Here is a 15,693-nt window from a genome sequence, read left to right on the forward strand (position 1 = left end):
AATTATTTTCGAAAAAATAAAAATTTTCGAAATTCGTAGAAAAATGTGACAGTACAAAAAACTAAAAGAAATTAAATGCAAATAACATTTTGTACCAACAATCTTCATTTAATGCGTCAAAATACTTGCGAAAATTATTTTCGAAAAAAATCAAAATTTTCGAAATTCGTAGAAAAATCTGGCAGCACAAAAAACTGAAAAAAAAATTAAACACAAATAACATTTTGTTTTGCGAAAGTTATTTTCGAAAGAAATAAAAATTTTCGAAATTATTAAAAAAAAAATGTGACAGTATAAAAAATTAAAAGAAATTCAATGCAAATAACATTTTGTACCAACAATCTTCATTTAATGCGTCAAAATGTTTGCGAAATTTATTATCGAAAAAATTAATATTTTCGAAATTCGTAGAAAAATGTGACAGCACAAAAAACTAAAACAAAAAAATAAATACAAATAACATTTTGTACCAACAATCTTTATTTTCCAAATGCATTTTCCAGTTTTTCGAAATTTTATCGATTTGACATTTCGCTCAAATTAATTTCACTTTCTACTTTACATACAATATTTCGCAGAATTTAACAGAGTTTAGAGCAGCGTTTCGGTATTATGCGAGCATACATTTTGCGTGCCTGACACTGCTTGCGCTCAAGTTCGCAGTTTTTTCTTCGGCTATACACTTTTTATGTAACAAATTTGTATGTATGTATGCGTGCATTTTGAATGCAGTTTTCTAACATTCGCTTGCTGCTTTATTTTACATTCTTACACAACAACAATTTATCATAAACTTTTTTTTAAATAAACTAGTTAGATTTTCGAATCGTTTAAACTACTTAGACTTTACTAAAATGTTAAAAATAAAATTAATAAAAATACAGGGTCGTACATATGTATATATAGTTATTTTCGTTTGTTGACCTTTACAGTTAAGTGTGTCGGTGTATAGGCATTTTACAAGCATTATTAATACACTTTTAAATAAAATTTTATTGAATAAATATTTGCAAGTTGTTGCTTTATATTTGTTTTCTTTTTTTTAATTTTTATTTTTTGTTGTTGTTTCTTCTAGATTATGTTGCACATTTTCTTTGTAACCTGTGTATTGTTTTTGCATTATTGTTGCTGTAATTGCTGATATCTCATTGTTTAACTCCTTCATTTTTTTATATTTTTTTGTAGTTTTTTTGTATATTTTTTGTTGTTTTTTTTTTGGATTTTTTGAATTTTCATTTTAAATTTTATCGCCCTTACTTGCTGCTAGCGCGCTTCGTTTGCTTTTTCTTTTTATAGTTTTTGTTATTACATTGTTTATTTTGTTGTTGTTGTTGTTTATTTGCATTCTCATTAATATTCTCGAATTTTAATTTAATATAGTAATTAATTAATTTTTAAGGAAATGGAAGTGGATGGATATATTATTTGCCCTTTTTATTCGATGCTATTAGCGGTGCATTGCGTTGTGGTGTATTGGGTCGTGACGAATTCATGCCGCTGTACAAGTATTTCGCCTTCTTCTCCGACGGTTTGAGGATCTACGAAAAGTATAAAAATTAATTAAAACCCAAACATACATATTTTATTTGTTTTTATGCATGTGTACCTGGAACGAGCACATTAACGTATCGTCCACAGTCATCATGCCGCCTGCATTGTCGAATTCGCCACAGTAATTTGGCGCTGAGAAGAGCGTAACCAGTTGGCGGCGCGCAAAGAATTCGTAGCCGTCTTCAACGACCTGAAAGTGAACAGAAGTAAACGATTTTTGAATAATTTTAACAGAAAACTAAGTTCGAAAATTTTCGAACTCGAAATATAACTTTCTTCGAAAATGAGCATATTAAAACAATTTTTGAAAAAAAAAGTTCGAATATTTTATAAATCTATATTCGGAAAATTCGATATTCTCAAACCACTTACTTGATGCGCTCGACAAATGAGATCCAGCTCGTGCCGATGCAAGAACTTCGACACCACATCCACACCGAATGTGAAGCTTACACCACGATCATTCTCGCCCCAACCCTGCACATCCTTGTCCGGATCACTCCACAGCAAATCGCACAAAAGGCCGGTATCGGGTACATCAGTTGGACGCATAAGGCGACGTATCTGTTCCATGCCCTGCAAATCGGGACTCAGACCACCGTGACAACAGAAGATCTTCTCATCAATAATTGCGGCAACAGGTAGGCAATTGAAGCAGTCTGTGAAGGTTTTCCACAATTTCACATTGTAGCGGCGTTTGCACTCGTCATAAAAGCCTAAAAGGGGGTAAAATGTTGTAAGTCAAAATTTGAAACTCATGCTTATACGTTTTTATTACACGCACCATAGATTCGATTAATACTGGCGCACTCGTGATTGCCGCGCAGCAAGAAGAAATTCTCGGGATATTTGATTTTATACGCCAAGAGCAGGCAGATGGTCTCCAACGATTGTTTACCCCGATCCACATAATCGCCGAGGAATAAATAATTAGCGGCTGGCGGAAAGCCACCATATTCGAACAGACGCAATAAATCTGTATATTGACCGTGTATGTCGCCGCATATGATCAGCGGTGCCTCGAGTTCCAGCAGTATGGGTTGTTGTAGAAAAATTTCACGTGACTTCAAGCAAAGGCCGCGTACCTCGGCTTCGGACATCTGTACGGATTTGCCGGCACGACAGCTGCGCACTGCAATTTGTAAAAAGAATTCAAATTTTTATTATTTATTTAAACCCTAGCATATTTTTAAAAGCACATACATACATAATACTGATATATGGGTATTTTAAGAAGCGATAAGAAAGAAGGGAGTGAGTACACTGAGGTAGAGACAGATTTATATATTTAGTGCTTAGCGATATATGAAGAAGAAAGTTGTCGTTGGTGGTTTATGAGCTTTATAGAGACGTAAAAACTAAACATAACCAAAAATGGAAGTTTTCGAAATAACAAACTTCGAAAATTTTCGAAATTAATAGTTTTTTCTGATTGAAATTTTTCACATAAAAATTATAATTTTTCATTATATAACGAAATAACAAACTTCGAAATTTTTCGAAATTATATATTTTACCGATTCAAATTTTTTAAATAATTACCAACTAAATAACTAAATAACGAACATGGAAAATTTTCGAAAATAAAATTTTTAAAATTTCTAAATTGAAAACAAGAAAACTTGCACTCAAAGTCTATTAAAAAAATCACTCACTACTTATCTTCGAAATTATAAAATGTCGAAAATAAAATTTCAAAATTTTCGAAATAAAAAAATAAAATTGAAAGTAGCGAAATTTTACAATTTGATTTGTCGCTTCAAAATGTATTAAAAACATAAATAATGAATTACGAAATTATTCGAAAATCATTTTTTTTTAAATCAAAAGTTTCTCAAAATTAACTATTTTTGTTAAAAAAAAAGATTTTTCGATTGAAGGTTTGTTTTTAAATTAAAAAAGTAAATAACTAATATCGAAAATAAAATTTTGAAATTTTCGAACTAAAAAAATTAATTAAAAGTAGTGAAATTTTACTTTCTGATTAGCAGTTTTCGCTTCAAAATGTTTTAAAAGCTTAAATAATTAACTTCGAAAATATTCGAAAATCAATCTATTTTTCGAAATTAAAAATTTCTCAAAATTAAGTGTTTCTGTTTAAAAACAAGTTTACGATTAAAGATTTGTGTTTAAAAGTTAATTAAAAAAGTAGAAACTAACTTCGAAATTTTTCAAAATTAGAAGTCCTATGTTTTTTAGCATTTAAATATTTTTAGCTTTATGAAATAATAATACTAGTATGAAAGCAGATTTTATCAGGTGTTGCGCACCTACAAGTAAATACAGAATTATAGTATAGTTCTCTAGCGCCAACTGCCTGCAGCATATCGGTTTTTAAGTATAAATTTTCATATTTTCATCTTCCTAGAAAAAGTGCAATAAAATGCATAAAATTCTACTAAAAAATATAGTAGAAAATCTCTTTTGCAGTCAATTTAACAACTTCGCCACAATTCCACGAAGTTCACAACTGTGGGCAGACATAAAAGCGCATACAACAACATAACACGTCTTGGCAACAAAATTGTTCTCAGAATTCAAGCGAAGTCATTGTTTACACATAAAATATATTTAGACAGCACCAGCGGCTGTTTAGTATTTTTAACAATTAAAAAACTTCAAGCAATCTTTTTTTATTCGTTTTTCGAAAGCATTTCAGTTTCGGTTATGTAAACATATGTCTGCATAGTTAAAACAGAAATAAAAATTTAATTCCATTGCAACTTATGCAAGCGAACTCATACAATATCGTGAAAAGAGCAAACTCACAGCGGGAATTTTCAGCCAGCTTTTAGCCATGCATCGCTTTTGTATAAATAAAGTGAGGTTATACGCTATTGAAGTATGTATATAAACAATGCATACAAATTCAATGGAATATTTAGTCGATAAAACACAATTTCGAATTTCATTTTCAGTATTTTTATCGGTTTGTTTTTGCTTTCTTCTCTAATTTTATTTTCAGATTTTTTTTTAAATTTTTGTAATTTTGTTTTTGGATTTCGAAATGCGTGTGCCGCTGTTGCAATATCCGCATTGGTAGTAATCGCCTGCAGTGAAATGTTCACGAGTACAAATATACACACATACTTACATATACAACATGCATAGGTATACTGTTTAGATTCTGAATAGCGTGTACCTAAACAATCATTTTTTCAACGCAAACAACAGCAACAATCTTCATACAATGGTATTACAAATATGCAGGTGTTAAAACGTTTTTGACGGTATTTTATAAACTACTTTATAAATGAAAACAAATTTAAATAAATAAGGCGATTAAACTCAAATAAAATAAGTGATTAAGATAAGAATATGGGATAGAAAAAAAAATAAATAAAATTTTACTCAATAAACAAAACTCAAAGATGATGTTAAACACGATATAATATTAGAAATAAGATTAGACTGAAACAATATTAGAAATAAAATTAGACTGACACAAAAAAAATAAAGTGAAAAAAATATTTATAAAAAAAACAATAAAAATAAAAGTACGAATATAATTAAATAAAACATAAATAAACAATTTCGAAAATTTTCGAAAATCAATTTTTTTTTTTCGAAATTAAATATTTCTCAAAACTAAGAGCATTTGTTTAAAAAAGTTTCCGATGAAATGTTTGTAGTTACAAATTCATTGAAAAATTAAGTTACTAATGTCGAAAATAAAATTTTTAAATTTTCGAAATAAAAAAATTAAATAATTTATTAACAGTTTTCGCTTCAAAATGCATTAAAAACATAAATAATCAATTTCGAAAATATTCGAAAATCATTTTTTTTCGAAATTAAAAATTTCGCAAAATTAAGGGATTCTGTTAAAAAAGTTTCCTATGGATAGTTTGTGTTTAAAAGTTTATTAAAAAAGTAAATAACTAATGTCGAAAATAAAATTTTGAAATTTTCGAAATAAAAAAAAATCTAAATTAAATTAAAAGTAGCGAAATTTTAAGTTTTGATTAGCAGTGTTAGCTTCAAAATGTGTTAAAAACCTAAATAATCAATTACGAAAATATTCGAAAATCAATTTTTTTTTCGAAATTAAAAATTTCTAAAAATTAAGGGATTCTGTTTAAAAAAAAAAGTTTCCTATGGATGGTTTGTATTTAAAAGATGATTAAAAAATTAAGAAACTAATGTCGAAATAAAATTTTGAAATTTTCTAAATAAAAAAAATTAATTTAAATTAAAAGTAGCAAAATTTTAAGTTTTGATTAGCAGTTTTCGCTTGAAAATGTGTTAAAAACCTAAATAATCAATTTCGAAAATATTCGAAAATCAATTTTTCTTGGCAGATCAACTCTAGGATCTCCAAAATGTGCCATTGAAGTATAGCTGCACAGCGTAGATGGCAGAAATACAAAATAGTAGTGTTGCAGACGACTTTAGACGACCGAAACGGCAGATAGGTGGATACGATCGCCACTCTCGAAAAAAGATTAAAAATCTCCAACTACCTCAGAGCTGTGGTGGAAAACTGTTGTACCAAACTAGGGAGGAATAAAGGGAACATCATCTACGACGCTAACACTAAAACTCAAAATGCCAGACGAATCATCCCAGACTAACCTTCTGGATCACCTCCCAACGGAGCGGACTAATGACCAATACACGCAAAAAAAAATAGAATAAGAGAATATATAATATACTCGTATGTATTAACACATTTAAATTAAACAAAATAGATTAAAAAATTAATTAAATTAAAATAAAAAAATAAGAAAATAGGAGACCTTTGAGTAAATGAAATACTATTTTTTTTTTTATTTTCTTTCATCGAAACCAAATTACCAAACCCAAAAAGTTAAAGCGAATGAAATTAACGTCATTTACCGTTTCTCTCTGCTAACATTTTTTATTTTATTTATTTTCTTTTAAACATTACAGTTATTTCCCAAGCAGCAGTGAAGTTTACTCGCGTCTTCCGCAATAACAAATTCAACAGCGGACACCAAAACAATGGAATGAGGCACAAATAATATGACAAAGCGTGCTCAAATTGTATAGAAACCGAGTGTCCCCTTGCACAGGAAGCACAACAAAACACAAAACTATAAGGCGGAAGAAGAAAAAGAGGCGAATAAAGGCCAAAGCAGCACAAGCATACTCCAGAGCTACTTTAGTGTCATTCATTAAATTATGAGAGTCAAGTGAGGTCCGCGCTTGTTCATGAGAACGGAAACAAATAAAGAATTGCGAGAAGGAAAGTGCTCGATGTTCGGCATGATTGAGCGCCTAAAAGTTGGCAGCGTGCGCCGAAAGTTGAAACTTTTGATCAAATATTAATTAATTAGTAAACGAGTAGTTGGATAATTATTAATTATTTTTGCATGAGTGACAATTTCAGTGAACAGGTTAGCTGTTTAAAGCATACTTTACGGCAGGTGAAACTAGCAAAGTTGTTTTTGGTAGATTATGCAATAGAAATAATTTGTTGTTGAAACTAGGCGGCGCTTTTAAGTCAAGTGTGCAAAAAAGTTACTTTGTGTGTACAACAAATCTATATAAATTACAATTTTCTCCTAAATGTATGCTATAATTATTGCTGAAGGCTACAAAACACTCCAACGCAGCTGCGATAATGAAATTATATTGATTCATAGCCTGTTGCTAACTGTTATCAATGATTTGAGTGCACTTGACGCCTGAAGATGTGCAATTAAATTTATATTGCGCAAATAAATTGCTTTACAAATTTGTCATATTATATAAGCACTTGTATAAGCCAATTGAACACGTATGCAACAAAAATGCATGCTTAGCTGTTTATTAAATTTAAGGCGCCTAAAGGTATGCTTCTACGGCTTACTTGGCGGTATTTTGCAATAATTTGTAATAAATTTTGGAATGTCTATAAACTACATACAATAAAAACATTGATGAGAATGTGACAATAGTAATAAATATTTTAACGAAAAAATTTCGACAAAAAAGGCAAAATACAAAAAAATTAAGGAAAAATTTATAATTAAGTATAATGTAATGTAAAAAACCTAAATGTATGCAATTAATTTATAATAAAACACAATTTTCAACCATAAATCCGAAAATTTAATATATTTCTCTGAAATAAAATTTTAACTTAATAGATTGGGAAAAAAGCAAGATGTACATATAAGCAGCCTAATAGTATGCAATGTACAGTAGAAATTCGATAATCCGACTACTCTATAATCCGAAAATCCAGTAATCCGAAGGGTTAAATTCTTACTACTGGCTATTCTGTAGTCCGAATTAATTGCAACTCTATAATCCGAATTGTATGATGTACTCATATAATCAATGGAATGAAATGATTAACGGGAATTTAACGCTTGTTAACAGCATATCTTTCGTAAATGAAAGAGAGAATGCATATTTTGTCATTGTGTATCAGTTTTGCAAGTGATCAGTCGCAAAATGAATAATAAAAAACGTGCTCATAAAACTTTGTGTTTATTACATAAAATAAAAATAATCGATGAAATAAAAAAAGGCAAATCTAATAAAGAATTAGCCAACAAATACGGAGTAGGACGTTCGACTATTTCTGATATAAAAAGGAAAGGTTATAAGCTTAAGAGGTTTGTATGCATAACTGTTACAATTAGTTTGCAAGTTTTAATTTTTTATACATTTGTTTTAAAGAGTATCGGAAAATGCAAGCGCTAAAAATCTAAAACTGCGTCAAACTTTAAGAGAAGGTGAATTTCCAGAGTTTGAAGAACGCCTATACTCTTGGTTTTTAAGGCAGCGGGAACTTCAAAAGATACTTTCACGTGAAATTTTATGCAAAAAGGCCAAACAAATGTTTAAAGATAGGTATGGCAGTGGCAAAATATTTAATGCGTCATATGGATGGTATCAAAAATTTAAGAAGAGATATAATATCCGTTGTTTAAAGATTTGTGGCGAAAAACTATCCGCACAAGATGATTTAGTACCTGCATTTATACGGCAGTTGAAAGAACTTCAATCATCAGAAGACTTATGCGACACACAAATTTATAACGCAGATGAGTCGGCCCTTTTTTGGAAATTACTTCCTAGTCAAACTTTGGTACATGCTAAGGAAAGATCTGCGCCAGGAAGAAAAATGTCTAAAGAACGGGTTACTTTTCTTTGCTGTGCAAATAAGACTGGAGATCACAAATTGCGGATTATGGTTGTAGGAAAATCAAAAAAGCCGCGTTCTTTCAAAAATCTCCCTCCAGTAGAGTACTACGCATCTAAAAATGGTTGGATGACTTCATATATTTTTTCGCAATGGTTTCAGAATTCTTTTGTTCCACAAGTTAAACAATACCAAACTGAAAACAATCTGGACCAAAGAGCGTTACTAATAATAGATAACGCTCCATGTCATCCTACTGAACTTGCTTATGAAAATTACAAATGTTTATTTTTACCCCCTAATTGCACCAGTTTAATTCAACCTATGGACCAGAACGCCATTAGAATAACCAAACTGTACTATAAGAAATCGCTTTTATGTCATATAATGGGAGGAGGTGGAGATTACAATAAGTCTTTGAAGTCTTTTACGTTAAAGGATGCATGTATTTTCCTCAAACATGCATGGAACAAAGTTCGAGAGGAAGTTTTAAAAAAGTGCTGGTCAAAAATTTCTCGTGAAAATACCATCTCTGAAGATGATATTCCTTTGGCTACTCTTCGACAAAATATAATGTCTTCTATAGTACAAGGTGAAGCTGAAACAACGAATTTTATGAGAGATCTTGTTGAAAATTGTATGAATATAAATGTAAGTAATGATAATTTGAATGAATGGATCGAAGAAAACTACGAAAGTGATATTGCAGACGATATTCTAACGTTGTCAGATCCTGATGAACCGGAAGTAAATGTTGAAAAAGACGAGCAAATCTCAAATGCTGAAGCAGTTGAAAATTTAAAAAAGATTATTCTATGGGCACAGCAAAAAGATATTGAGCAAGAGAAAATATTATTTTTAACGGATTTGCAAGATGAAGCGCTGGAGCTTTGCACAAAAAATGTTAAGCAAACAAATATAAAAGATTTCTTTAAATCGTAAAAAAAAACTTAATTTTTTTGTAACTTCTCAAAGTAAATATATGCATATAATTAAGAGTTAAATGTTTGTTTTATTATTAATAAATGAATTCATGTTTGGTTTTTTATTGAAATTTAGCATTTTTCTTATATACCTTCACATATAAAAAATAATCCAATAATCCGAATAATTCAGTAATTCGAATCGGGTCTGCAATCAATTATTCGGATTATCGAATTTCTACTGTAATTAAAAAAATTTTAAAGCAAATAATAGTTATATCACTTTCTAAATATTTTTTTAACAAAAACAAAAATTAAAATATAAAAGTCCCAAAAGTATGCAATGGATTTTCAATATAACACAATTTTCAACCATAAGTTTTTATCTGTTTCTTATTTAAGTTTGTATAAGATTTAGAAAACTCATAAGTTCTTATTGATTAGATCGTTCGATCATAGATTTTATATAAAATTTTGAATAAATGTATTAACAAATATAAACGAAAATATAAACAGCCTAAATGTATACAAAGCATTTTCAACAAAATAATTTTTTAAACATATACTAAATATTTTATTGGCTTCTAACTAAATGGTTGTAATAATTTGCAATTAATGACAAATTTTCGCTCAACGCCTAAAGATATGCTATGAAATTCTAAACGATTTTGCATGAACTGCATTGATTTCCGTATAGAACTGTAAAATTGCTATAAAAAGGCACAAAATGAAGCAATATTTTTTTTTAAATACCTGAAACCTAAAGCATCAGTCTTGTGCTGAAATCTTACAACCTGTCATAAATTGCAGCGCTCCCAAATGTATGCCTTAATTTTACTTACTATTGTTGAACTCAAATGTAACAAAAGCAAGTTTAGTCAACGTTTTCGATATGTCATTTATACAGATTAATAGATTTAATGCATTTTGAATCGCTGCGCCCTAAATTATGCTAATTATTTTAACAGCAATCGCAACCGATTTACAAATGACCGCAGCAAAATCATTTTAAGCGCCTCATAATCGCATAATTACCAAACACGCGTAACTACCGCATTAGGTTTCATTAACTTAATCTGACATGCACGCTTAAAAGTAGACTACTATTTGTGGTATATTCTAATATTAGCATACCTAACGCAAAACTATGTTAGCAAACTGTGTAAAAGTATGCGAAAAGTATTTAAAATTAAGTGAAAAGTATTTAAATTTCTTGCATTATGTAAAAATTTCATTACTTGTGATGCATACACTGAGCGCCTGTCAGTATGCAACAACTAAAAATATGCATTTATTAATAATTTTTGCACAAAACGCAGCTGGCTAGCAGCACGCTATGCCACTTAAATGCTTATAATATAGAACGCCATTATAGCATACAACATACGCTAAAGCCACCGCGCCAATGTGTATGCAATAATTATTGGTTATGTGCGAAAATAAAAATGCGCATAAATTAATATTTAAATTGTGGCATATTTGCGTGCACGTCAGGGAATATGTAAATGCAAATTTATGTCGGTCGAAAAGGGGGGAAATGGACACTTTGATTGCACTGAAATTATACAAGCGAATTTGCGTCTATAATTCTCAACTGAGTTATGGCTTTCGTACAATGTGCGCAGACACGTTTCAGCTGCTGCATGACAGCAAAAATATTTAAATGCTGCTAAAATCATGCAAATAATAAATAAGCGTGTGAGGAAAGACTTTGGATATCACGTAAAGAGCGCACTTGACTTGATTTCACACAGTTTTACTGTATTGTTGGCGCACGTGTTGAGTGAGGCAGCCAAACAAACAATTATTTCACTTCTCGAATGCATAAATTCCTTTTAACTGTAAAATTGCATTGCATTTTCCAGAAACTATGCTACAACTTACGCTGTGTTACATTCTACAAATTTTCTTTGCTTTTGCGTCATTAATAGTTGCAATTCTTCAATTAACATTGCTGCGCTTTTGACTCAAACTCGTTATTTATAGTTATTTCTGCACATTTTTAATATACTTTTTATTAGCTTGCTTGATTCGGTATTGTATCAATTATATTCGCGCTGTGTAGTAGAAATGTTGTCCGATATTGAAGTTAAAGAGTCTGGTTTCTAACAGTGCGTCAAGTCAATATGGAATTTATGAGTTGAAGTAACTAAAATTTTTGGCGGAAAAATTTAACTTTCGTCTTTTTTTTAAATTTATTTGACTCTGAAAATTAACGGTGCATTATAATATATTTTCATGATATATTTATATGATATATTTTATTATGTATGATTATATTTAATAGATTCAACCAAATTTTAATTCAATATTTGTTAATTATATTAATTTGTTATATATTACTTTCTCATATGTACATTTAATGATCTTTTTTAGTTCTTTTATTGATTTCAATTTGTTGCAATCATTATATTTCACATTTGTTTATTATTTTCAAAGAATCTTATGAGCTAATCTTTAATTTTTTGGAATTTTATTCTATTTTAATTTTATTTTTTTAATTTATGATTTAATTTTAATACTTTTTTTAATTTCATTTTTTTTTTTTAATTTATTAATTACAATATTTTTTTTGGTTTATCTTAATTTTTATTTAATTTTTTCATTTTAATTTATTTTATTATATTTTCTTTTCCTTTCAATTTTATTTAAATCTTTTTTAATTTTAATTATTTTTTAATTATTTTTTTAATTATTTTTTAATTTTCCTTTTTATTATTTTTTAATTTTATTATATTTTATTTTTATTTTTTTATTTTAATTTATGTTTTAGTTTTAATATTATTTTTTTTAATTTTAATTTTTTTAATGTTAATTTTTATTTAATTTTTTCATTTTAATTCCCTTTATTATATTTTCTTTTATTTTAAATTTTTATAATTTTATTCTTTTTAAATTTAAATTTTTTTTAATTTTATTTTTTAATTTTTTTTTTTATTTAATTTTTTTTTATTTAATTTTTTTTTATTTAATTTATTTTTTTAATTAATTTTTTTTTACTTTATGTTTTAATTTTAATACTTTTTTAATTTAAATTTTTTTTAGTTTTAATTTTTTTAATGTTAATTTGTTTTTTAATTTGTTTATCTTTATTTTTATTTATTTTTTTCATTTTAATTCATTTTATTATATTTTCTTTTATTTTAAATTTTGTTTAAATCTTTTTTTTTAATTTTTTTAATTATTTTATAATTTTATTTTTTTTATTTTATTTTATTTTTTTTATTTTATTTTTTTTATGTATGTTTTAGTTTTTTTTATTATATTTTTTTATTGTAATTTATGTTTTAATTTTAATATTTTTTAATGTTAATTATTTAATTTTTTCATTTTAATTCCTTTTATTATATTTTCTTTTATTTTAAATTTTTATAATTTTATTTTTTTACTGGGCTCAAATCCAACATGCTGCAAAAAAGCCAGCCAATATAAACATGGCGCTAACAAGACTCATGGCAAACACCGGAGGCCCACTTGCAAGTATAAGGAAATTGCTTATGGACACAACATAGTCAGTGCTACTGTACGGTAGCGAAATATGGGCCGATACCTTAAAGGTAGAACATAGAAGAAAAGTGCTAGCTAAAGTGCAGAGAACAGCAGCCCTGAGAGTCGCCTCGGCGTACCCCACTGTATCCGAATCCGCAGTGCTAGTGATAAGCGGCGTCATCCCAATAGACCTTCTCGCAAAGGAGAGAAGACAACTCTGGCTATGGAAGAAAGACGGAATAGAAATACACATGGCCACAAGACAACAGGCGAGGAAGCAAACTTTTGAACTCTGGCAAGATCGGTGGACAAAAGAGAGCAAAGGAAGATGGACGGCCAAATTGATTATAGAATATAGAAATAGAGAAGTAGCACAGTAGAAAACACGGCGAGGTTAATTACTATATAACACACATGCTATCCGGTCACGGGTATTTCCGAAAATACCTATAAAACATGGGAAAAGCAGAAAGCCCAGCTTGTATTTATGGAGACGAACCACTAGACGATGCAAACCATACCATTTTCAAGTGCCACCGGTGGAAAGAAGCCCGAAGGGCTGTACAAAAGAAACTCAGAGAACTAAGTGCGGAAAATCTCGTAGAAAAAATGATATCTAGCAGCGAAAACTGGAAAATTTTATATATTTTTAGATTGTTATATATTTTCTATTATTTTTTTATTCGCAACAAATTCTTTAACATTATTAATTAATATTTTATTTTAAATTTTTTTTATACTGATTTTATTTTATATTTAGATTTCATATTTTAGGAAATTTTTCATCAAACCCACAATTGTGTTGTTTTCCAAAATTTGTAAGAATTTGCAATTTCAATCAAAATGGCATACATCCATTCAGTTTCAAAAATTTCGAATTTTTTTTACAATTAAGAAAGAAATCTGAGTCCAATATTTTTATAATTTCACAATGCGTAAAATAAAATACCGTGTACCAGCATTCAGACAACTAGCCAAATACATACTAACATACATCAACACTCATACATACATATATGCGTACAACACGTCAAGCATACGCATTTGCCTCGCAGTGGGAGATGTGTGGCATGTTTTGTCATTGCTTGGCAAAATCATTACTGCCGTCAAGTCAATCCACACTTTCCCCTGCCGGCAGCAGAACAAAAATTTTTTTGCTCTTTGCAAACAAATCAGCAACTTTGACAAGCATGCATTTTAAACACAAACACACGTATGCAATAATACATTCACATGCACGAGGATATACGTGTCTGTGTGATTGTAATTTATTATAAATATGCATATGTATGCATGTATGTGTATAGTTGCATAGTTACAAGAGCAGGCTTGTTGAGGATATGTCCTGTGCATAAGCCAGTATATATGTGTAGGTGTATATGCGAATGCTTGCAGTCCCTTAGCTGCCTGTCAGCGTCATTGTCACATGTAAATCTGAATCATACAAGTGGAGAGAATGTGCATACGTGATAGATATATATATATGTATATAATTGTATATATGTATATGAATATGTGTAGTTACATATACATATATGTATGCGCGTGTGCCTGCATTTCGCATTTTTATGCGAAAAAAAAGTTCTCTGTCACCCATACTTCCTGCCACCAACACATACATAACTATAATTTATTTATACATATACATATAAAGTATATAGACAGAAATACATATATACAAGCATTCATATATATATGCATTTATAACTGTAAATTACTTTCCGCCAGCTGCATTTGCAACAACAACAATTGAAATCTCCACAATAGCACAGACGCAAGCAAATTAATAGCAAGTAGGCTAAAGCGAGAGTGAACGAGCGCAAAATGCCAGAAAAAGTTAGAAAGAGCGAGAGAGAGCGCGGGAGCGCACACAATCACTTTTGTTTATGTGACTCAATCATTGTCTTCGCTGCATATAATTTGGGCAGCAAGCAGAGACGCACAGCAGCAACAAGCCAGCATTGTCGGCGACAGCATGCTACAGCGCCGGAAAGTAAGCAACACATTACAATAAAATGCTGAAAAAACTGCGTCAAATCAGCATTAAACGCATTGAAGCTGCAAGCGGAATAGAGTTCATTCAAGCGGACTTGAGACAGTGGCGCTATTATGTAAAATAAAGTTGAAATGAGTCGGTTTCTCTCTACCTTTCTAATTTCAGCATTGTATTTTGTTGTATAAATTGAAGCAGCAGGCGCGGCGCTGTAGCGACTGTTGTACAATAATAAAACAAACATAAAAGGGGTTTTGTGTAGCATTTTGCATTATTCATAACTGGGTTAAGCAAACAGGCAGCGAGACAGGCGTTTATGTTGTCTGAGGGGAATACATTCACTGTTGGGCGGGCAGCAGCAAACTTTTTGCCTAGTTGAATTTCATGCAACTTATGACACTTGCTGTTGAACTTTGTAGTGGTCTCAACGCAGCTGGCTGGAGTTGGGAAGTTGTAGAAATACATTAATTAGAAGTAAAGACAGATATTTTATTAATTCAAAGAAAAAAATACTCGTTTTTATGAGCTATATTTAAGAAATGTAGTATATTCTTTTATAGCTAAACTACTTTTCAAGAATTTTAAGTATTTTTAGTTTATGTAAAAAAATTCAAAACAAAATGTAGTTTTGGTAAAAA

General features: G+C 29.5%; 1 protein-coding gene across 2 annotated transcripts in view; it reads right to left on the bottom strand.

The window, feature by feature from the left end:
• Positions 1 to 457: 457 nt before the first annotated feature.
• The window catches only part of LOC105228592 (serine/threonine-protein phosphatase beta isoform), a 91,950-nt gene continuing 76,714 nt past the window's right edge, over positions 458 to 15,693 (bottom strand). For both annotated transcript variants that reach the window (XM_011208475.4, XM_049455341.1), the window contains 4 exons: positions 2,336 to 2,683; positions 1,924 to 2,267; positions 1,607 to 1,741; positions 458 to 1,538 (listed from right to left, as the gene is read on the bottom strand). In XM_011208475.4, coding sequence (XP_011206777.1) covers positions 1,422 to 1,538; positions 1,607 to 1,741; positions 1,924 to 2,267; positions 2,336 to 2,683 — 944 coding nt within the window. In that variant the 3' untranslated portion in view covers positions 458 to 1,421. The remainder of the gene's footprint in view (positions 1,539 to 1,606; positions 1,742 to 1,923; positions 2,268 to 2,335; positions 2,684 to 15,693) is intronic.

The sequence above is a fragment of the Bactrocera dorsalis genome, chromosome 4 (assembly GCF_023373825.1).
Source record: "Bactrocera dorsalis isolate Fly_Bdor chromosome 4, ASM2337382v1, whole genome shotgun sequence".
NCBI lineage: Eukaryota > Metazoa > Arthropoda > Insecta > Diptera > Tephritidae > Bactrocera > Bactrocera dorsalis.